At 41.9% G+C, this 25286-nt stretch overlaps 1 protein-coding gene across 2 annotated transcripts in view; it reads right to left on the reverse strand.

Annotated features, from left to right (window-relative positions):
• The window catches only part of LOC127414898 (intraflagellar transport protein 122 homolog), an 82319-nt gene that overhangs the window by 48303 nt on the left and 8730 nt on the right, over positions 1 to 25286 (reverse strand). For both annotated transcript variants that reach the window (XM_051653276.1, XM_051653275.1), the window contains exons 8-11: positions 20046 to 20121; positions 12476 to 12667; positions 9296 to 9434; positions 8630 to 8832 (exon numbers count right to left, since the gene is read on the reverse strand). In XM_051653276.1, the coding sequence (XP_051509236.1) occupies positions 8630 to 8832; positions 9296 to 9434; positions 12476 to 12667; positions 20046 to 20121 (610 nt within the window). The remainder of the gene's footprint in view (positions 1 to 8629; positions 8833 to 9295; positions 9435 to 12475; positions 12668 to 20045; positions 20122 to 25286) is intronic.

A 25286-nucleotide genomic window follows, 5' to 3' on the forward strand; every position in this document is an offset into this window, starting at 1 on the left:
TTTTTTTTTTTGGGGCATTGTGACATGTGACTCAGATGTTTTCGTAAGTTTCACCCATACACATACACATAACATCGTTCTAGTAGTGCTGAAGAACAGTATCTACTCAAGAGATTTGAGATGGGTAGCAGTATATCTTTGGAGAGCAGTTGTTTCCTCCACAATATTAGCATGAGAAAAACACTCTTGTTTGCTTTTGTTCTTAAACTCACGAAACACAGATGTTATCTTGCAGAGGAGATGCGTGCAGATGTTATGTACTCTTGAGTACTGCGTCACTTATTTGAGAATTCTACGCCATGCTCGTGTGCCAAGCTTGATGGAGAGAATGGCACTGGTGCAGAATTTCCTCCATTTGTAAATCAGTTGCCAATTGTGGTTCCCATCTACTATACAAGACTGTCTTTATCTGTTATCATGATTTAGATCAAGATCAAACAGCATATTAGGGAGCATTCATGCAGAATTCCACATAATTCCAAAGGATCCATTAACAAGCCTTTGAATGTAGCACATGCCAAAATTTGGCACATACATTCAGGAAAAGATGATATTATTTCCATGATCATGTTAGCATTAGTCAGTGGTTCTTAACTGGTTGATTTTACATTGGACATCAGCTGGCAACACAACACACTGCCAATATTTTTTAGGGAACAAAAGAAAACGTCTCTGGTTACGAATGCAAACTCGGTTACGTAAATCAACCTCACAGACAGTTCTGAGGGGGCGAGGTAACAAGGTAACAAGCACATTCACATCGCTCAGTAGTGGGATGCTTTGCCTTTAAGAGGGCTCCAAGTGGACCTAATAGAGCACAGCCAGGTGCACAGTCTGGTAGTGAAACAGCTGAGTTCCACTAAGGGAAACACAGCGCATATCTATCTTTTAACCAGAGAATGAGTGTCTAAGGCGTGACCAAGACACAAGTATATTAATGTATTTGTATGGGAAACACAGTAAATATATATTCAAGCGGCATGGCCCAAGTGTGGCACCGCTTTACATACGAATGTCTAAAGCACAGCTGAGACATAAGAGATACTGCATGTAGTGTAATTAGGCAGTATAAACAAAGTACGACGGTGCTTAACATGAAGGCCGAGTATTGCATTGTTGCACAGGCGTGTGCGGTCTGGGAAAGAAGTGAATTCATCGAGTTCTTGAAGCGGACCTTAGAACACAATGAATTAATGCTGCTGCACAGACAACATCTGTGAAGCCACCGAATGCACGTCAAGGTTGTAAAATCGTGCAAAAGTGCTGGGCGAAGCCCAACCCATCGCCAGGCAGATTTCTTGTATGGAAACACCATTTTCCCACACCCAAGAGGCAGCCATACCTCTCGTTGAGTGGGCCTTAAAGCCAATAGGGCATTGGGTTCCCTGAGATTTGTACGCCAGTGTTACAGCATCGACAATCCAATGTGATAGTCTCTGCTTTGAGACTGGCATGCCTTTCAAGCGACCTCCGAAACAGACAAAAACTGAGCTGTTTTAAAGGAAAGAGAATGCAGATTGATAGTCTCGATCGGTTCGAAGGGGGCTTTAGTCAGCGTGTTCTGCACCAAGGCCAGGTCCCATGTAGGGATTGTAGCTGTGCGGGGAGGATTCAAATCGCCTCGCGCCTCTTAGAAAGCTGACCACGAAACAGTGTCTACCTACTGGCATGCCCCCTACAGCTGCATGATTTGCCGAAATAGCGGCTTCATATACTTTTAGCGTAGACGGAGTAAGACCTGCATCTAAGTGCTCCTGTAAAAATGACAGAAATAGGGCAATTAATGGGATCATCACGTCGCGTTTTGCACCATTTCACAAACACATTCCATTTGTAGGCATAGAGCTGTCTTGTAGATGGGGCTCTAGTGTGCAAAATTGTATTCTTTATTGTGTGTGAGAGACAAACCCGCTCAACGGCCACACATGTAGATTCCATAACTCCGGCTGTGGACGCCAAATTTAGCCGCGAGCCTGAGAAAGAAGGTCCCGTCTTAGTGGGATTTCCCACAAATGCACATAAAGGAGATCCACTATTTCTGGAAACCACGGTTAATTTGGCCACCTCGGCGTGATCAGTAGTACTGTTTCCATTTCCTCCCTGATTTTGGAGAGGAGTGGAGGAATGAGGTACAGCGGGGGGAATGCATACTTTCGACCCGCAGGCCATTTGTGAGCTAATGCATCCACCCCCAACGGGGCCTGTCCTGTCATGGAATACCACAGGGAACAACAAGAGGTCTCCTGGGAGGCGAATAGATCTATCATTGCCCTCCCAAACCTGTTCCATATCTCCGTGACCGTCAGGGGGTGGAGTTTCCACTCCCCTGCGATCACTCCCTGTCGAGACAGCATGTCCGCTCCAAAATTCAGGGCTCTGGGCACATGTGTTGCCCGTAACGACAGGAGACTCTCGCCGCTCCATTTGAAGAGCTGTCGCGCGAGTGTCATCATTGCTGGAGATTGCACACCGCCCTGGTGATTGATGTATGCCACTACTGACTTGTTGTCGGTGCGAATCAGAATATGATGCCCCATCACCTCTGACTCGAATGCTTTTAGGGCTAAAATAACTGCCAACATCTCCAAGCAGTTGATGTGCCAGGTCTGTTTTACATTCGTTCATTCCCTGAATGCCGGCCAGCCGTCGCATAATGCTCTCCAGCCCGTGTTGGACACATCTGTAGTAACTACTTTGCGTCTGGAAACCTGACCTAAGGTGACCCCAGGCCGGTAAAACCCCGGAGCTGTCCATGGTGCTATCGCTTTCAGAGGGGCTAAAGCTGCATCCACACATTTCGTGAATGTGCGTGGAGCGAGGGAAAGGTCGAAAGGCAGGACTCTGAATTGATATGCCGTCTCCTTGAATGCGAACATCAAGAAGCATCTGTGATGAGGAACGATCGAGATATGAAAATAGGCATCTTTCAGATCTATTGAGACAAACCAGTCGTTCTGACGCATGTGTGCTATGACCTGCTTTTGTGTCAACATTTTGAACTGGCGCTTTGACAGTGCGCGATTCAGAAGCCTTCAGTCCAGAATTGGATGCAACCCACCGTCTTTCTTCTGGACAAGAAAATAACAGCTGTAAAGGCCCTTTTGAAGCTCGCTGAGCTCGACAGGCTCTATTGCCTGTACTGCTAGCAGGCTGTCGATTTCTGCAAGCAGAATGTAAGCGTTTTGAGATGACACTGTGTGTGGCGGCCGTCTCGCAAACTGAAGTGTGTAACCATGCTTTAGAGTTGTTAACACCCAATTTGATATGTCGGTAAGGGATTCCCATGCTTTTATTCGCTCGGACAGCGGGGATAGCGAGATCACTGAAGAGCTTAACATGGCGCCCAGCCCAGGGGCGGTGGTGCATGAAGAGGAACATAGCTCTTTTTGTGAGTGTTTGTGTATTTTTCTCTTTTCACACTGTCAGAAAGGCGGGCAGACTGCACATGTTTTATACACTTTATTGGCACAGATAAACAATTGTGGGGGTGTAGGTGCATGTGGGACCTGAGCCCACAAACGTGAAAAGTTATCACAATTTGCACGAAAAAATTATTTTGCACAGAAATCGTCCTGGTTACTTGTGTAACCTCCGTTCCCTGATGGAGGGAATGAGACGTTGTGTCGATGTAGTGACACTAGGGGTCACTCTTGGGAGCCCGAGACACCTCTGGTCTTTGATAAAAGGCCAATGAAAATTGGCGAGTGGTATTTGCATACCACTCCCCCGGACATACGGGTATAAAAGGAGCTGGTATGCAACCACTCATTCAGGTTTTATGCTGAGGAGACGAGATAAGGTCCCGGCCATTTCAGCGTGTAGTTCACCATTGTGGCAGGAGGGACACAACGTCTCGTTCCCTCCATCAAGGAACGGAGGTTATGCAAGTAACCAGGATGTTCCCTATCTCTCACTCACTCGACACGTTGTGTCAACGTAGTGACACTAGGGGTCCCTATACAAAAATGCTGCAACTGGCTGAACTGTGTTACGTGTACTGGCGATGTGTGACGGGCAGACCACTGTGTGTCTCATAGCCAGCACACCAGGCCAACACATAACCTCCCCCAACACAGTTATGAGTGTCGAACGGCCCTTTGGGGAAAAGTCGACTACCCAAAAGATAGAGACGGGCTAGCCCAGTCGTGGCCTCTTATCCCCTTTTTTTCCCACTCCCTAAAAAAAGGGGGATTATCCGACTGGGCCCACCAAGTCTAGTCGAGGGGTTGTCCCTCCCAAGGGGAAGACACCGAAGAGACCACGCCCCGCCCAAGGGGGGGTATTTAAGTGGAAATACGTCACATGGTCTTGCCGATCTATGTCGGAAGTATGCCATGTGGGGGAGTCCCAAGGTAGGTCCTACCCAACGGGGGAGGAGTTACTACAAGCAAGGTGACTAGGGCAGATGGGCCTCTGCCCAAGGAAGATGCAGTTTGCCAACAGGGAAACGAATTAGCGTAAGATATACGTCGCATGGGGTTACCTACGGGGAACCACTACATGCGGAGCACCTACCCCAGTACAGGGCTTAGTTAGCAACTAGTTAACTCTCTGCAAACTCGTCTGCCACAGGGCTCGGAGGAAATCAACCAGGGAACACAGTTTGTGAACACTACTGGGAGTTAACGGCGCACGTCACAGCTCAGGGGAGGTGAAAGGCGCTATGCGCAAATGATACACCCGGCCGGCTGTCCCGGACTTACCTGCTTGTGCATGCCACTACACGGGACAAAACCAGTTCCACCCGGAGATTGTAGAACCTCGCAATAGATGCGTAAAGCGCACACCGGACACAGCAACTTCAGGGCTGGGTCTGCCTCCTCCTGGGGCAGCGCTTGCAGGTTCACCACCTGGTCCCTAAAGGAGGGTCGTAGGAACCTTGGGCACATAGCCCGGTCGGGGTCTCAGGATCACATGAGAGTAGCCCGGACCGAACTCCAGGCACGTTTCGCTGACAGAGAACGCTTGCAGGTCTCCAACCCTCTTGATGGAAGTGAGCGCAGTCAGGAGGGCAGTCTTCAAGGAGAATGCCTTAAGCTAAGCTAACTGCAAAGGCTCAAAGGGGGCTCTCTGCAGACCCTGAAGAACTACAGAGACGTCTCATGAGGGAAGGAGGCGCGGTCTGAAGGGATTCAACCTCCTGGCACCTCTCAGGATCCTGATGATCAGGTCATGTTTCCCTAAGGACTTACCGTCCACTGTGTCGTGGTGTGCAGCTATAGCAGCTACATACACCTTCAAGGTGGAAGGGGACAGCTGCCCTGGGGGTCTTCGCGTCGGAAAGAACACCACTTAGCGAACAGACACCACTTAAAGGCATACAGGCGCCTCGTAGAGGGGGCTCTAGCCTGAGTGATCGTGTCTACCACCGCGGGTGGTAGACTGCTTAGGTCTTCCGCGTCCTGTTCAGGGGCCAGACATGGAGATTCCAGAGGTCTGGTTGCGGGTGCCAGATGGTGCCCCGTCCCTGAGAAAGAAGGTCCTTCCTCAGGGGAATTTGCTGGGGGGGGGCTATCGCGAGGAGCGTGAGGTCCGAGAACCACGTCTGGGTGGGCCAGTAGGGTGCTACCAGGATGACCTGCTCCTCGTCCTCCCTGACCTTGCACAGGGTCTGTGCAAGTAGGCTCACTGGGGGAAATGCATATTTGCGAAGTCCAGGGGGCCAGCTGTGTGCCAGCGCGTCTATGCCGAGAGGTGCCTCGGTCAGGGCGTATCAGAGCGGGCAGTGAGAGGACTCTTGGGAGGCGAACAGGTCTACAGGGGTGGGGAGACCGCTGCTGGAGCGCCAAACCTGCAAGGATGGAAAGGTGGACGGTGGTCATGATGACGGCCGTGCACACCGGGTAATTGACCAAGGGAATGAGGAAGCCACTCTTTTGCTGAAATGTTGGGTACCACAGCCACTTGGGCATGTGCCGAAATTGAATGAAAAAGCAACAAAAGATTCTGCTCCCGGCCCTCCACCAGGGGATGGAGTGGTCTGCTTACCAGCACCAAGGTGGGTTTTGTCATCCCTGGGTCGCCCGTCTCAGGAGTGCTTCGAAGCCTTCTGAGGGTTCTTGGAGGACGCCATGAGATGGGTGGCATCTGCTTCATGCGGTGGGCTCCACGCCGGGGCCGGGCCGAAGGGGCGGGCTGCGGCAGAGCTGGTGCAGTCCGCAGGGGGACGCCCTTGGCGACGAGAAGGCGGACGCGGGATCTTGAGCCGCGCCGGGGCAGGATGTGCCAGATAGCCTCCATCTGCTGCTTCACCATCGAGAACTGCTGGGCAAAGTCCTCGACGGTGTCGCCAAACAGGCCAACCTGGGAAATGGGGGCAGTAAGGAACCGTGCCTTGTCGGCCTTACCCATCTCGACCAGGCTGAGCCAAAGGTGGAGCTCCTGGACCACTAAGGTGCACATCGCCCACCCGAGAGACCGCGGCATGACCTTCATCGCCCGGAAAGCGAGGTCAGTTGCCGAGCGCAGCTCCTGCATCAAATCTGTGGCGGAACTACCCTCGTGCAGTTCCTTTAGCGCCTTGGCTTGGTGGACTTGCAGGAGAGCCATGGCGTGCAGGGCGGAGGCGGCTTGTCCAGCGGCACTGTAGGCTTTGGCCGTCAGGGACGACGTGAACCTACAGGCCTTGGACGGGAGCTTTGGTGCACCGCGAGCGACTTATCCACCGGGGGAATCGCCGAATAGCCCCTGGCCGCCCCGCCATCGAGGGTAGTGAGGGCGGGGGAGCTGAAGGATCAGGACCGGGCAGTAAAAGGTGCCTCCCACGATCTCGTCAGCTCCTCATACACTTCCGGGAAGAAAGGGACTGGAGTGGGGCGTGGCTGCTTTGAGCAGCGCCGTGAGCCCAGGAACCAATCATCGAGCCGCGAGGGTTCAGGGGAGAGCGGAGGGAAAGCATGTCCGTCATTTCTGCATCAGCCTGTGACAGGGCAACCGCACCTGAGGGGGGAAGCCCAGCTGAGGCTTCTGCGTCCGACTGGACGAGCTGCGCTCCGATGCTGCGCTCGAACGAGAGGTTGAACTCACCGTGAGACGAGCTGGTGGACTCATCCGGAAGCCCGATCGGGGAATGGGAGGTCCGTGGGGGGGATACCCGGCAGAGGTGGTCCCACTGGGTTCCCCAAATCGCCCCAAGTGCGAGCCGCGCTGGCCTCATACCCGTAGCTAGAAGGAACGAGGCGGGGAGCAGCTGGGGTGGGTTGCGCGACAGCAACATTGCCATGGTCATGTTCTCGCAGTGAGTACATGATCCATCCACGAACGCTGTCTCCGCGTGGGTCTCGCCCAGACACGAAAGACAGCGACCGTGACTGTCAGAAGTTGAAAGGTAACGACCGCAACCAGGAATAACACACAAACGGAAAGGCATCTTTAAAAAGATGCGTTTTTAAAAAGACGTTCCGTGTGTGCCGCTCTTTTAGAGAAATATACTCTTTTAGGAAAATATACTCTCTTTTTTCTGCCGAAGCGCACAGGGGTGTTCTCTGCAGTGCACCAGTGCAGAGGAGGGAGAAGCCGCTGAAATGCGCCGTCAGATCCAGCAGAGGTGAATGAACAGTCAGCTCAGTAAACATCGACCGTTCGGCTCCGAAGAGAAAATCTGAATGAGTGGTTGCATACCAGCTCCTTTTATACCCGTATGTCCGGGGGAGTGGTATGCAAATATCACTCACCAATTTTCATTGGCCTTTTATCAAAGACCAGAGGTGTCTCGGGCTCCCAAGAGTGACCCCTAGTGTCACTACATCGACACAACGTGGAGTGAGTGACAGATAGGGAAACTGGGTTTAATTGGACGCACAACATTTGGTGTCAACAACAAAAAATATGGTAAGCGTTTTCTCCCTTTTAGAAGCTGACAAGCCAATTTATTTTGCTATCTTAACTATGCATGATTATTATATGGTTATTTGCATTGTTTTTCCCTGCTGTTCATATCAGGACAGACCTGTGAACTGTATTGGGTAAGTCTAAATGACTAATTACTTCTATAAAATTTTAATCTAATTACTCTAAAGATTACTTCAGCAAAAAGTAATCACAAATACTAATTACTTTCTAAAACACTTTTCACAGAAGTTTCAACGAGTTCAAAATAATAGCTATATTTCCCCCTCGTCCATTGTCACGCCCTTCAGCTGTCACAGGAACACAAATATGAACGTACAAACTTTGCATAAACTTGAAAAGAAAAAACCTTGAAAACAGAAAGTGTTGACTATCAATAGGCAAATCTATGGTTATATTTTGGAACTGACACAAGGGAGAGCTAACACTTCTCTTAATTGGCCAAGCGAACACAAATATCGACCGATGCCAATATTTGCAAAATGGCCAAATATTGGCAGATTATTCGGCCTGACCGATATATCAGTCTTTTGCTAATGTGTACCCAAGTAATGTGCTTAAAAGTAATTACCTTGAAAGTCAGTAACTGTATCCATTTACAAGAATTCAAAATGTAATGCTTTACACTACTTTTTGAGTCAAAAGTAATTAGATTACAATCAATAATTACTTTTGTGATCAGAATACACCCAACACTAGCTGCAACACATTTTTGGGTCGCGACCCACCAGTTGCGGAGTCCTGATCAAGGATCTCCTGTGTGTTTTACTGTGCTCTTTACCTGACAGAGTATGATGTGTTGTGAGCAGACGACAAGCAAGTTACACTCAAATCGTTTGCAGATTTTCTCTTTGACTCTGTAATGCATGTCAGAGGAGTCGTCAGAGTAAAGCTCGTAGATGAGAATCTTCTCTGGTAGCTGAATAGCCAGTCTGCTGCGGTAAATGGCGATCTTTTTCACCAGCTCCCGGCACTTTATTCGCACTAGGAGGGTTAAGTTGGACAAAATAAGAGGAAATGGAGAGAAAGAAACATTGGAATGTTTTCAGTCAAAACAAACACACTGAATGCTTACAGTTGACATCTGGCTCAACCAAATATCTATTTAGGTGTTTAAAACAGGAAATCGGAAAAAAAGAAAAAGAAAAAAAAAAACAGTTCTTAAATGATTCAGACTGATTAGCTAATGAATCATTCCAACCAATTTGTGAACCATTTCGACCAAATAACTGCAAAGAACCAACTCACAAATTGGACATCACTATGGCTATGGCATTATGTCATTCCCTAAAATTTCTGGGGAAGTTCTAATGTCAGACTGACAAAACATTTGCTGCAGCTGTATTACACATCTCATGTATTTCAGAGAAGCATATCGGAGTATGATTTAGTTATATGACTTATGACCACATGAGGCTACAGCGCAAGAGCTATTGGAGATTTTCACCTTTCTGTTCAGTGATGAGGTGCTGTACAATGACATCAGTCATACTGTCTCTGTAGGCGTAGCGGTCCTTATATAAGCCATGAACAGTGCTGAAGATGAGCTGAAAGAAGGCTATAGTGCCATCCTGACAACCCAAAACCTGAACAACACAACACAACAACAAGATAAACACTCACACACCCTGCTGTCCCATCTAACTACAGTAACTGAACAGCTAATGTCAATCACTATCATTACATGAACATATCTATGAAAGTTGTAACAATGATACAAATATAAGTGATGCAAACAAAAATAAACACCAGCATTTAGCATTAATAAGATTAAGCCTATTTTAAGGACCATTACTTTCATGACAATTAAGCAAATTTTTATGTCAAATACTCGTTACTCTTAGAAATGCACTGATATGACATTTTTTTGCAGACACAATACTCATTTTAACAAAAAAACTACAGGCCGATACTGATATTTTGCTACATACCTTATTTTGTCATTATATCACATCATATCACATTTTGTTTTGCTTAGGAATTATGCTTTAAAAAATTAACAAAGAGGTACAAAAGCTATTTTATTGTTCTCACAATAAATCATTTCCATTGAAGATGGACTGGATCTGCTGAACACATGACAGGCCAAAATGGTAACAATGAAAAAGTCACAATGGAAGATACAGTGGCAAGAAAAAGTATGTGAACCCTTTGGAATTAGCTGGTTTTCTGCATTATTGGTTATAAAATGTGATCTCATCTTCATTAAAGTCACAAGTACAGACAAACACAATGTGCTTAAGATAACAACACACAAACAATTATAATCTTTCAAGTCTTTATTGAACACATCCCATTAAACATTCACAGTGCTGTGGAAAAGTAAGTGAACCCTTGGATTTAATAACAGGTCGATCCTCCTTTGGCAGCAATAACCACAACCAAGTGTTTCCGGTAGCTGCAGATTCGACCTGCACAACGATCAGAATGAATTTTGGAACATTCTTCCTTACAGAACTGCTTCTGCTCAGCCATATTCTTAGGATGTCTGGTGTGAACGGCTCTCTTGAGGTCAGCATCTCTATTGGGTTAAGGTCTGGGCTCTGACAGGTACAATCCAAAAGGTGGATTTTCTTTTTTTTAAGCCATTCTGTAGAGGATTTACTTCGATGTTTATGGTCATTGTCCTGCTGCATCACCCAACTTCTGCTGAGCTTCAGCTGGTGCACAGCCACCCTGACATTATCCTGTAGGATATCTTGATAAACTTGGGAATTCGTTTTTCCCTCGATGATTGAAGCAGTCCAGGCCCTGAAGAAGCAAAACAGCCCCAAATCATGATGCTCCCTCCACCATACTTCACCGCTGATATGATGTTTTCATGTTTGTATGTGGTGCCCTTTTTACGCCATATGTAGGGCTACGTGTTCTTTCCAAACAATTAAATCTTAGATTCATCAGTCCACAAAACATTTTCCCAGTAGTGTTGTGGAGTGTCAAGGTGATCTTTGGCAAACTTCAGGTGCACAGCAATGTTTTTGTTGGAAAGCAGTGGCTTCCTTCATTGTGTCCTGCCATGGACACCATGCCTGTTTAATGTTTTCCATATAGTAGACTCATGAACAGAGATGTTAACCAGTTCCAATGATTCCTTCAAGTCTTTAGCCGTCACTCTTGGGTTCTTTTGTACCTCACTGAGCATTCTGCAGTGTGCCCTTTGAGTCATCTTGGCTGGACGGCCACTTCTAGGGAGAGTAGCCATATACTTAATCATCTCAATTTATAGATAATTTGTCTAACTGTGGACAGATGAATATCTAAGCTCTTCGAGATAACTTTGTAACCCTTTCCAGCTTTATGCAAAGCAACAATTCTTGTCAAGGTCTCTTTTTTGCAAGGCATTGTCCACATCCGCAGATGCTTCATGTGAATAGCAAACTCAAAATATTTGAGTGCTTTTTATAAGTAAAATTAGCTCTAACCCACACATCCAATCTCATTTCATTATTTGGATGTCAGGTTTGCCAACTTCCGACTCTAATTAGCTTCTTTTTTTGTCGTCTTTAGCCTAGGGATTCACTTATTTTTTCCACAGCACTGTGAATGTTAAATGGCATGTGTTCAATAAAGACATGAAAGATTATAATTGTTTGTGTGTTGTTAGTTTAAGCACATTGTGTTTGTCTATACTTGTGACTTTAATGAAGATGAGATCACATTTTATCACCAATTAATGCAGAAAACCAGCTAATTCCAAAGGGAATTGCCACTGTAGATACAAGAGAAAAAAAGAGAAAAATATACATTTTTTAAATTCTTTAAAAAATATGATAACATAATTGTTGAAGTGGGGAAAAGTTTCAAAACAATAGAACTCGCATTAGTATTATGACAGAACATTACAAATTCATTACAAATTCATATTGTGAATATGCAACATGCTTTAATTTTTTATTTTGTACCTATTTTGGTAGGTATTTATTTTTATTACAAACAGATGATTAGAAACTTTATACAATGCAATACATTTACGTAATTAATTATAAATAAACCATCGGTTTTTCATGTCTGCGTTTTAAATATAATAATTGGCTAATAAATAATGGTGGCCGATACATCAGTTCTTCCTAATTACTGTTCAAAGAAAATGTAATTCTCATTACTGTAATGATGGAAAATAATCTCTGTTGCTCCATTCCTCTCACAAACATTGTTTTAGACAGGCTTTTAGTGTGTGGCTTGTTGAATGTTTTTCTGAAACGTGAGTTCCTCTAAATTATTTACATGCTTATAGAATTGTTGGACGGGTTGTTCAAAACAAACAAAGGAATTTTTATAGTGCCACAGAGACACAGTGTTTACAGTTTTCAAGAAAATTACCTATGAATGGCCTATTTATAGTTGACTCTGCATATTAAGCTGGAATGCGAAAAAGTATTTTAACATCGAAAAAGTTACACACTTCAGCTTTAACTATTTAAATAATATATAATATTTTTTGCATTATGAAGTGAATGAGTATGGGATGTAGGGGTGCTTAATTGTCTTGAAAATAATGCCACAATGTCAACTTTTTTTTATTGTCCTTTATGCAAAACTAAATAATTTGTTTGGATTAAATGTGACACAGACATGTTTTTGTGAGATTCAACCAACTATCCTCTGAATAATTCAATAAATCTCTGACCACATAATTGGAGTCTGGTTTGACGCGGCAGGTCCAGACCCAGGAATTCTGTTCGCCGATGGTGCCGAGCCGAACGCCATCTTTAGTGTAGAGTGAGGCCTGTTTATCTGAGCCTCCCATCACGATGTACTCGCCCTTAGAGAAGAAGCTCACACAGCAGGGGTCAAAGTTCAACTGCCGGTCCTTTCCTATCTGCAAAAGACAAAAGAATCGCATTCAATCTAGACTAGAGGAAAAACAAAAAAATAGGCTATTGTGGTCGTTTTAGTACTTTTATAGCATTTTTAAATGAGTCAGAGACAACATTCTGCATTATTATTAGGAATCAAACTGCTTTTTCTAACAGCAAACTTTATACGCTTGCTCATAAATCTCTTGGGTAATTTGTAGAGAGTTATTAGAAACACAAACACACTAAGACAATTTAATATTAAACAAGTAAATGATTTTATTTGATTTAGAAGCACTTAAAATGCACACAGCCTGCCAAAAACACTAAAAGGAAAAACCCAAACACTAATAAGATGACAAAGCATCCTGGAACCCACAGCACCCCAGACCAATGTGCTCTTTTAGCACTTTTAGACATGAGCACATGTTTTGTATGTGATGGCATGTAAAGTTCAGTCATCATGTGAAATCCTGAACAGTATCATACATCATGTGATATCTCATTGGCAGAAAACACAGTCAGTAAGTAGGGCTGGGACGATTCATCGACGTAATCAACGTCATCGATTACAGAAATACGTCGATTTGCATAACATGCGTCTGCGCGTCGCAATGGAGTAATTAAAATGGCAGTGCCCGGTTTAAGTATGGATTACCCTGAAGAACAAGCTGCAGCTAAAAAAAAACTTGCCTATGGTCATCTAAAGCGTGGGAGTATTTTAGCCAGAGACCCAACAATGTGGTGCTGTGTAAGCTAAGCAAATTGGAAATGGCTCATCACAGCAGTACAACCGCCATGAACGAACACCTGAAGCAAAAGCATCCCGGAGCACTTTGTCAAGACGGCAGCAAGGCAGCACCGTAAGTCCTGTTTACTTTTTGTCCCCACACAAGCATGACGTATTAGTATTACAACACGTGTTTCTGTTTGTAGTAGTTACTTAAAATTGATTTTCTAAATGTTTCCTCATCGCCCCCATGTTAAAAGTAATTTCTGCACCGCTGCTAACGTAGGGTGACCATACGTCCTCTTTTTCCCAGACATGTACTCTTTTTCGGACCTTAAAAAAGTGTCCGGCCGGGATTTCTAAATTTGCGAAAATGTCCGGGATTCGGGTTTAGTTGCATTATGATGTGCATCTGGTCTAATATTTCATTGTGTGTGCGCACATATTTGCATTGCTATAACCCCTCTTCTCGCCCACCAGTTGGTTTATTATAAGAGGCTTGCAGCAACTATTGGCCAAATTCCTGCCTGTCAATTTCTCCGCGAACGTGTGAAGCACTGTTGTGTTGACAGCAGCAGCAAATGACAGCTGAGTGGAAACAATGCCCAAACGAAAGTGCAAATTTACAGAAGATTTGCACAGAAAATTCCCATGCTTTCGTCCAGGTCGAGATCCGTTTGAAGCAGAATGTATGACAAAGCTGACACTTACGTGTCAGTTTCTAATAAAGGTGCAAGTGATTTAGAAGCACACATTAGCTCTGTGAAGCATAAAGTATCAGCAAAAGGTGGAAGTTCATCAGGTAAATTAATGGATTACTTTTTGCGACCAGGTAAAATTATCACATTGCTTCATTTTCCATGGACATTCAAAATAATACTAATAGTTAATGAAGGTACACTTATGACATCAAATATTTTATTTTAGTACATGGACATTCAAAAGAATGTTGGAAATTTTTATTTATTTATACATATATATATATATATATATATATATATATATATATATATATATATATATATATATATATGTTATGCTAATAGAGTGTCTTTTTCACTGTATTAAAGTTTGCATTCATAGTAACACTGTTTTTTGTTGCAGAATAATGCCCTGCAGTGCACACTTTGTTTCTTGTACATTTGTTTGTGTTTAAGAGAAGATGATTTAATAAAATATTGAAATATTAATGACAAGTTTTTTATATTTATTTTGGGTTAATTAATTGTTATATTAATCAAGTAATAATTATAAAAAATCTTTAGAATAATCGGCAAATTAGTCGTTAGGTTAATCGATAAAAAAATTATCGTTAGGTGCAGCCCTATCAGTAAGCCTCCTACACACTCTTACACTCTTTTCTTAAAGGAAAAGAAAAATGAGAATTTGTCATCATTTACTCACCCTCATGTCATTTTAAACCCGTATGACTTTCTTCTTACAGTGGAACACAAAAGGTGGGTAACACTTTACTAACTACATAGGATAAAGTATTTGTAAAGCATTATTTTATAGGTAATTCATGATTTATAAATTGTTAGTCCTAAATTGTTAATAATACATTAATAAAGTATTTAACAACAAAATCTTATTCATTTATATTTCTGTAGCAAACATTTTTTTGTTTAATAAGTTCATATACATGCAGTCTGATAATTGTTTTCCATCCTTAATAAACAACTTGTTACTCATACCTAACTAATATGTTTCAGTTGATGCAACCCCATGGTAAAGTGTTTATGAGAACATTACGACATAAATCCATAATTAATTAAGAGAATATTTATACATTTACACATGCAATTAATTGGAAATATATTTATGCTTAATTAATGTGTTTACACCTGTTTTAGGAACACTTACTATTCAAACAATTAATGCTTATTAAAGGTCATAATAAAGCAATGACTAACTGCTAGTGAGTATTTCACGTAACCTAATGAAAAGTGAGAAATATATGCATAATTAAACATTTAGTAACGATCCATTAATCTGGAAAGTTGGCCATGAAATAACCATCTCCACAGCATCTCACAAGGCTCAAAACATCATATGGGTTTTGAACAACATGACGGCAGGTAAATAATGACAGAATTTACATTTTTGGGTGAACTATCCCATTGAACTGTGTTTTCACTCAAATGAGGTGGTTCAGACTGTTTCAGTGCAAGAGAAACTAAATAAAAGTGAGAGAGACAGACAGAACAAGCAATAATGTAGAAGAGAGAGAAAACATGAGGATGAGGGAGAAAAAGGCAGAATGACAAAGAGCAAGCAGGAGGATCATGTTTCATATTTGGGAATGCATGTATGGGTTTTGTCTCTTGTCTCTGCCTCTTACATCAAATCCTGTGCAGTACTCAGCCAAACACATGTCACATTAGTTTCCTAAATGGTCTTTATTGTGCTGTCTACTGATGTCTGTTAGCCAAACTCTTGTCAGACCTCTACACACACACACACACAGAGCATGTGTTTCCTCTCACCGATGAGACGTGCCTCTATATTTTTCCCTTAAATACCTCCACTGCTCTGGACAACAGCAGTTTTACAAGCTCCTACCAATAACATTGTAATGCAAACAGCATGCTGTATGTTTGTTCAGACAGCACTGGAGGCTACTGCGTTACTACTTAACGAGCGATGCATATTTTCCCTTAATTACTTCACTTCCCATATGTACCTGGGGGAGGACATGCAGGCATGCTGTAATTATACCATTTTACTGAAGGAAAGTGCTGTTGTTGTAGTACATGGTTTGTGTAGGCCTTCACAGCGCACGCACCATGGGGGGTCAACTCAACGAGAAGAAATGCAGTCGACTTAAATGTCCACTGCTATCCTGGCATAACAAATGACTTGTTCTCTACAACTCACTTACTTTCTCTCAGATCCATGTAATTAAAGGCACCTTTTCATGGAAAGCAGGAAATTTCTTGCTCGTTTGAAATAACTATGTAGAGATGTCCACAAGCCTCTGATGTACAGTCTAAATCAAGTGTCAAGTCTTCCAATTTGAATACAGGTCTCTAATATTTTAAGGAAAAGTCTAAATTGACTCAAATCTTTCAAGAACAAGTCAAAGTCAAGCCACAAATCTTTCAAGAACAAGTCTAACTTGAGTCTCAAATGTTTCAAAGAAAAATCTTAGTCATGTCTCATATCTTTCAAGGACAAGTCTTAGTCAAGTCTTAAATCTTATAAGGACAAGTTTAATTTGAGTCTCAAATGTTTCAAAGACAAATCTTAGTCATGTCTCATATCTTTCAAGGACAAGTCTTAGTCAAGTCTTAAATCTTATAAGGACAAGTTTAATTTGAGTCTCAAATGTTTCAAAGACAAATCTTAGTCATGTCTCATATCTTTCAAGGACAAGTCTTAGTCAAGTCTTAAATCTTATAAGGACAAGTTTAATTTGAGTCTCAAATGTTTCAAAGACAAATCTTAGTCATGTCTCATATCTTTCAAGGACAAGTCTTAGTCAAGTCTTAAATCTTATAAGGACAAGTTTAATTTGAGTCTCAAATGTTTCAAAGACAAATCTTAGTCAAGTCTCAAATCTTTCAAGGACAATTTGAAGTCAAGTCTCAAATCTTTCAAGGACAAGTCCAAGTCATGTCTCAAATCTTTCAAAGACAAGTCTAAGTCAAGTCTAAAATCTTACAAGGACAATTTAAAGTCATGTCTCAAATCTTTCAATGACAAATCTAAGTCAAATCTTAAGTCTTACAAGGACAGGAGCCTGGGTAGCTCAGCGAGTACTGATGCTGACTACCACCCCTGGAGTCGCAAGTTCGAATCCAGGGTGTGCTGAGTGACTCCAGCTAGGTCTCCTAAGCAACCAATTTGGCCCGGTTGCTAGGGAGGGTAGAGTCACATGGGGTAACCTCCTCGCGATTAGGGGTTCTCGCTCTCAATGGGGCACAGGTAAGTTGTGCATGAATCGCGGAGAGTAGCATGAGCCTCCACATGCTGTGAGTCTCATGTGTCATACACAGCGAGCCACATGATAAGATGCACGGATTGACTGTCTCAGAAGCGGAGGCAACTGAGACTTGTCCTCCGCCACCCGGATTGAGGGGAGTAACCGCGCCACTATGAGGACCTACTAAGTAGTGGGAATTGGGCATTCCTAATTGGGGAGAAAAGGGGATTAAAAAAAAAAGTCTTACAAGGACAATTTAAAGTCAAGTCTCAAATCTTTCAAAGACAAGTCTAAGTCAAGTCTCAAATCTTTCAAGGACAATTCAAAGTCAAGTCAAAATCTTTAAAGGACAAGTCAAAGTCAAGTCTCAAATCTTTCAAAGAACAATTCCAAGTCATGTCTCAGATCTTTCAAGGACAAGTCCAAGTCATGTCTCAGATCTTTAAAGGACAAGTCAAAGTCAAGTGTCTTCTGACAGACTAACTGGCGTCAATTAGAGGTGTACTTGTGGATGTATTTTAAGGCCTACCTTTAAATTCAGTGCCTCTTTTCTTGACATCATGGGAAAATCAAAAGAATTCAGCCAAGACCTCAGAAAAAAACAATTTGTGGACCTCCACAAGTCTGGTTCATCCTTGGGAGCAATTTCCAAACGCCTTAATCTTTCAAGAACAACTCAATAGTATGTTCATCAGTACAAACAATAGTATGAAAGTATAAACACCATGGGACCACACAGCCATCATACCACTCAGGAAGGAGATGCATTCTGTCTCCTAGAGATGAACGTAGTTTGGTGCAAAAAGTGCAAATCAATCCCAGAACAACAGCATAGGACCTTGTGAAGATGCTGGAGGAAACAGGTAGACAAGTATCTACATCCACAATAAAACGAGACCTATATCGACATAACCTGAAAGGCTGCTCAGCAAGGAAGAAATCAATGCTCCAAAACCACCATTAAAAAGCCAGACTACAGTTTGCAAGTGCACATGGGGACAAAGATCTTACTTTTTGGAGAAATTTCCTCTGGTCTGATGAAACAAATTTTTTATTTTTGGCCATAATGACCATCTTTATGTTTGGAGGAAAAAGGGTGAGGCTTGCATGAAGAAGAACACCATCCCAACCGTGAAGAACGGGGGTGGCAGCATCATGTTGTAGGGGTGCTTAGCTGCAGGAGGTACTGGTGCACTTCACCAAATAGATGGCATCATGAGAAAGGAAAATTATGTGGATACATTGAAGCAACATCTCAAGCCATCAGCCAGGAAGTTAAAGCTCAATCGCAAATGGGTCTTCCAAATGGACAATGACCCCAAGCATACCTCCAGTTGTGGCAAAATGGCTTAAGGACAACAAAGTCAAGGTATTGCAGTGGCCATCACAAAGCCCTGACCTCAATCTGATAGAAAATTTGTGTGCAGAACTGAAAAAGCTTGTGGGAGCAAGGAGGTCTACAAACCTGACTCAGTTACACCAGTTCTGTCTGGAGGAATGGGCCTAAATTCCAGCAACTTATTGTGAGAAGCTTGTGGAAGGCTACCCAAAACATTTGACCCAAGTTAAACAATTTAAAGGCAATGCTACTAAATACTAACAAAGTGTATGTAAACTTCTGACCCACTGGGAATGTGATGAAAGAAATAAAAGCAGAAATAAATCACTCTTTCTACTATTATTCTGACATTTCACATTCTTAAAATAAAGTAGTGATCCTAACTGACCTAAGACAGGGAATGTTTTCTATGATCAAATGTCAGGACTTGTGAAAATGTGAGTTTAAATGTATTTGGCTAAGGTGTATGTAAACTTCTGACTTCAACTGTATCAAGTATTAAAGTAAACATTCAGAATGAAATGCAACATAAAACCACTACTGGTCTTTACTCTATGATTATATTACATCTATACTTTTTAAATCAAATTAAATCAAATCACTTTTATTTTTATTGTGTTTTGCACACACACATACACCACCTGTCAATCAAACAGGGCGCAGCTGTTACTAGATCGCTAGCTAATTATAAAATTACGCACTCAGGATTATTTTTAACAGCAGAATATGAACTTTCTAATAAGTGACACAGGCCTAGGCTATCACAAATATAGGCAGTTATTTTTTCGTTATTGACGTTTTAATCAGTTTGCTTATCCGGTCGGGCAAGTAAAATTCTCTTTCACCTGCTCTTTCAAAAATCCACTTGTCCCGGACAAGCAGACAAGTATTAATGTTGAGCCCTGCTTTTACAACTGTCACATCAGCAACGCCGGTTTTAGGAATAGAATAGGAAGAAAGAAGGAGTATCAACCATTCTATATTCTGTGTCTATTATTATTTCTGGATTGAGTATTTAAATTCACAGTGTTTGGTCTCCAAAAATCTCATTTCCATTTTTCCAATTATTCGTACAGCTTTTTATTTAATTCTTTCAAATAAATGTGATATTTTTGCACTACTTTATCTCTGAGTCTGACTTTGAATGGGCAGAACTCTAGATCTAATAACCCGTAGATAAAGTTAACCGTTATAGTTATTCTTCCAGTCAGAATTTGTGCTGTAAAAATCAATGACAACTGTCACCAATTAATGAGTTAGGTGTGCATTATACAATTTGAATGCTCTTTGTGGTTCTTCACCTCCACGTCATGCATTAAAATTGTTAAACACACACCTAGCCATGGATTATCTCTTACTTATCCAATGTAAGAATAAGCAAGTATGTTTTTTCAAGTAGACACTGACCTGTTTCCCGCTGAGCTGATAGAAAGACAGCTTCTGTCCCCAATCAGCCACTGCCAAGATATCATTGTGCTCATCCCTGAAACACACACATGGCTCTGTTAGTACTCTTGACTTTTATTGTTAGTCCTGCAAAGTTTTGGGTGTGACAGCCACATTTAAATGCATAAATAAATCCCCTAATTTCTTGCTCTGTGTGTGTATGGGATACAGGAGTCAAGGCCTGTTCACACCAAGAGTGAAAACTCTAACGATAACTTTAAAGATAACTATATTAGCATCCACACCAACAGATGATAACTATCTGCTTATTCTAAGCATGTTCTGCAGTTATGTTTTCCGGCAAGAGAATGGATGTAGATGACTTGCTCCTGCTCTACGTTTCACAAAGAAACCAAAAGAAAAACAGATGGATACAACTTTAAAGGAGAGAAGACAATGCTGTCGACATTAAGTGCTGTATACCTGAGGTAATTTTATGCTACCAGCTTGTGTTAGCTTTTCATTATCTCATCTCCGTAAATACTGAAAAAGAAAGCAGGAGAAACATTGCCGGTTCTTGAGCAGGAGTTTCCATTTCATTTGTGCGTGTAATTCAGTGCTGGAATGTGTTATTTTGAGGATGAGTGCACATTGCAGCTCGAGCCCTTTAAAGTTGGATGGATTTTGATTGGCTGTCAATGTTTTTCATTCATCAGCTGAAAGAAAAATTGCTCTGAAAGTGATCCAAATGATATCGTTCCTCTGTGACGTTATCGTTATAGTAGTGGTGTGGACTCCACTATTCTCAAAGAGTTAGAATGATTTTTTAAACTTTATGGTTATATTTATTGTTATAGTTATCGTTCTTGGTGTGAACAGGCCTTAACTCCTGAAATTACGTTGATTGACAGTGATACCGTACCAATGTTTTGCTGTAAACAAGATGCATGCATGCCAACAGTTTCACCTTTTTAAAACCATTCCCTATCAAAAGAAAGTGTCCATGAGTTGCTCAGTTTGGTTCAGTACACTACATGGATTTAATGTAAATGTGGTAGTCACAACCTGAATTGTCAGGAGTGAATTTGGTTGTAGAATGCAGTTGTCACCCCTGTAAATAACTGAACTCTGTGTGTTCTTTGTGTGTTTGGTTGTTTGGGTTTTCTAGGTGGTTTCTTGCTGGCCCTAGTCAAAATAGCACACCCTCAAGTCTCTATGATATTCTGCTCTCTAGATATGGCTCGGGTCCCTCTTTCAATGTAAGTCTAGAGGTCTTTTTTTACCTGTTAAATCATCTCCAAATGTACGTCATGTTACACATCTCCTCAACAAGCTGTACAATTTGAGGCTTCATTCATGGCTGTAGCACAAACAGTGTGGGGTTTGTTCAAATAACTAAAAATGTATGTTTGCCTTGTAAACACTACTAATTAGGGACAGTCAGAGTAAGCTGCTACTTAAGTTACCACTTAATAGGCGTAACTGCACAGCATCCCATCTATGTTTCGCTACTGAAGCACTTCGGATTTCAAGTAAGGACAGAACTGAACAATAATTATTAATGCAACAGCTCCCCCTTGTGTTTCATGAACAAACGACACCCCTCCAATTAATTCACTCAAAGCAGCATTGCAAACTCTCTTTTTGTTTAAATAAGAACCTTTTTTTCACCAGAAGAGTTCACAGATTATATATATATATATATATATATATATATATATATATATATATATATATATACAGGTGCATCTCAATAAATTAGAATGTCGTGGAAAAGTTCATTTATTTCAGTAATTCAACTCAAATTGTGAAACTCGTGTATTAAATAAATTCAATGCACACAGACTGAAGTAGTTTAAGTCTTTGGTTCTTTTAATTGTGATGATTTTGGCTCACATTTAACAAAAACCCACCAATTCACTATCTCAACAAATTAGAATATGGTGACATGCCAGTCAGCTAATCAACTCAAAACACCTGCAAAGGTTTCCTGAGCCTTCAAAATGGTCTCTCAGTTTGGTTCACTAGGCTACACAATCATGGGGAAGACTGCTGATCTGATAGTTGTCCAGAAGACAATCACTGACACCCTTCACAAGGAGGGTAAGCCACAAACATTCATTGCCAAAGAAGCTGGCTGTTCACAGAGTGCTGTATCCAAGCATGTTAACAGAAAGTTGAGTGGAAGGGAAAAGTGTGGAAGAAAAAGATGCACAACCAACCAAGAGAACCGCAGCCTTATGAGGATTGTCAAGCAAAATCGATTCAAGAATTTGGGTGAACTTCACAAGGAATGGACTGAGGCTGGGGTCAAGGCATCAAGAGCCACCACACACAGATGTGTCAAGGAATTTGGCTACAGTTGTCGTATTCCTCTTGTTAAGCCGCCCCTGAACCACAGACAACATCAGAGGTGTCTTACCTGGGCTAAGGAGAAGAAGAACTGGACTGTTGCCAGTGGTCCAAAGTCCTCTTTTCAGATGAGAGCAAGTTTTGTATTTCATTTGGAAACCAAGGTCCTAGAGTCTGGAGGAAGGGTGGAGAAGCTCATAGCCCAAGTTGCTTGAAGTCCAGTGTTAAGTTTCCACAGTCTGTGATGATTTGGGGTGCAATGTCATCTGCTGGTGTTGGTCCATTGTGTTTTTTGAAAACCAAAGTCACTGCACCCGTTTACCAAGAAATTTTGGAGCACTTCATGCTTCCTTCTGCTGACCAGCTTTTTAAAGATGCTGATTTCATTTTCCAGCAGGATTTGGCACCTGCCCACACTGCCAAAAGCACCAAAAGTTGGTTAAATGACCATGGTGTTGGTGTGCTTGACTGGCCAGCAAACTCACCAGACCTGAACCCCATAGAGAATCTATGGGGTATTGTCAAGAGGAAAATGAGAAACAAGAGACCAAAAAATGCAGATGAGCTGAAGGCCACTGTCAAAGAAACCTGGGCTTCCATTCCACCTCGGCAGTGCCACAAACTGATCACCTCCATGCCACGCCAAATTGAGGCAGTAATTAAAGCAAAAGGAGCCCCTACCAAGTATTGAGTACATATACAGTAAATGAACATACTTTCCAGAAGGCCAACAATTCACTAAAAATGTTTTTTTTATTGGTCTTATGATGTATTCTAATTTGTTGAGATAGTGAATTGGTGGGTTTTTGTTAAATGTGAGCCAAAATCATCACAATTAAAAGAACCAAAGACTTAAACTACTTCAGTCTGTGTGCATTGAATTTATTTAATACACGAGTTTCACAATTTGAGTTGAATTACTGAAATAAATGAACTTTTCCACGACATTCTAATTTATTGAGATGCACCTGTATATATACACACACACACACACACATATATACTGTATATACAGTTGAAGTCAGAAGTTTACATACACTTAGGTTGAAGCCATTAAAACTAATTTTTTAACCACTCCACAGATTTCATATTAGCAAACTATAGTTTTGGCAAGTCGTTTAGGACATCTACTTTGAGCATGACGTGAGTCATTTTTCCAACAATTGTTTACAGACAGATTACTTCACTTTTAATTGACTATATCACAATTCCAGTCAATTAGAAGATTACATACACTAAGTTAACTGTGCCTTTAAGCAGCTTTGAAAATTCCAGAAAATGATGTCAATCCTTTAGTCAATTAGCTTCTGACAGCAGGTGTACTGAACTGGAGGTGTACCTGTGGATGTATTTTAAGGCCTAACATCAAACTCAGAGCCTCTTTGCTTGACATCATGGGAAAATCAGAAGAAATCAGCCAAGACCTCAGAAAGTCTGGTTCATCCTTGGGAGCAATTTCCAAATGCCTGAAGGTACCACGTTCATCTGTACAAACAATAGTACGCAAGTATAAACACCATGAGACCACACAGCCATCATAACGCTCAGGAAGGAGATGCATTCTGTCTCTTAGAGATGAACGTAGTTTGGGGCGAAAAGTGCAAATCAATCCCAGAACAACAGCAAAAGGACCTTGTGAAGATGCTGGAGGAAACAGGTAGACAAGTATCTATATCCACAGTAAAACGAGTCCTATATTGACATAACCTGAAAGGCTGCTCAGCAAGGAAGAAGCCACTGCTCCAAAACCACCATTAAAAGCCAGACTACAGTTTGCAAGTGCACATGGGGACAAAGATCTTACTTTTTGGAGAAATGTCCTCTGGTCTAATGAAACAAAAATTGAACTGTTTGGCCATAATGACCATCGCTATGTTTGGAGGAAAAAGGGTGAGGCTTGCAAGATGAAGAACACCATCCCAACCGTGAAGCATGGGGGTGGCAGCATCATGTTGTGGGGGTGCTTTGCTGCAGGAGGGACTGGTGCACTTCACAAAATAGATGGCATCATGAGGAACGAAAATGATGTGGATATATTGAAGCAACATCTCAAGACATCAGCCAGGAAGTTAAAGCTCGGTCTACAAATGGGACTTCCAAATTGACAATGACCCCAAGCATTCCTCCAAAGTAGTGACAAAATGGCTTAAGGACAACAAAGTTAAGGTATTGGAGTGGGCATCACAAAGCCCTGACCTCAATCCAATAGAAATTTTTTGGGCAGAACTGAAAAAGCTTGTGCGAGCAAGGAGGTCTACAAACCTGAATCAGTTACACCAGTTCTGTCTGGAGGAATGGGCCAAAATTCCAGCACTTATTGTGAGAAGCTTGTGAAAGGCTACCCAAAATGTCTGACCCAAGTTAAACAATTTAAAGGCAATACTACCAAATACTAACAAAGTGTATGTAAACTTCTCGCCCACTGGGAATGTGATGAAAGAAATAAAAGCTGAAATAAATCACTCTCTCTACTATTATTCTGACATTTCACATTCTTAAATGAAAGTAGTAATACTAACTGACCTAAGACAGGGAATGTTTTCTACAATTAAATGTCAGGAATTGTGAAAATGTGAGTTTAAATGTATTTGGCTAAGGTGTATGTAAACTTCTGACTTCAACTCTATATATACAGGTGCATCTCAATAAATTAGAATGTCGTGGAAAAGTTCATTTATTTCAGTAATTCAACTCAAATTGTGAAACTCGTGTATTAAATAAATTCAATGCACACAGACTGAAGTAGTTTAAGTCTTTGGTTCTTTTAATTGTGATGATTTTGGCTCACATTTAACAAAAACCCACCAATTCACTATCTCAAACAATTAGAATACATCATAAGACCAATACAAAAAACATTTTTAGTGAATTGTTGGCCTTCTGGAAAGTATGTTCATTTACTGTATATGT

This window comes from Myxocyprinus asiaticus, chromosome 24, assembly GCF_019703515.2.
Source record: "Myxocyprinus asiaticus isolate MX2 ecotype Aquarium Trade chromosome 24, UBuf_Myxa_2, whole genome shotgun sequence".
Lineage (NCBI taxonomy): Eukaryota > Metazoa > Chordata > Actinopteri > Cypriniformes > Catostomidae > Myxocyprinus > Myxocyprinus asiaticus.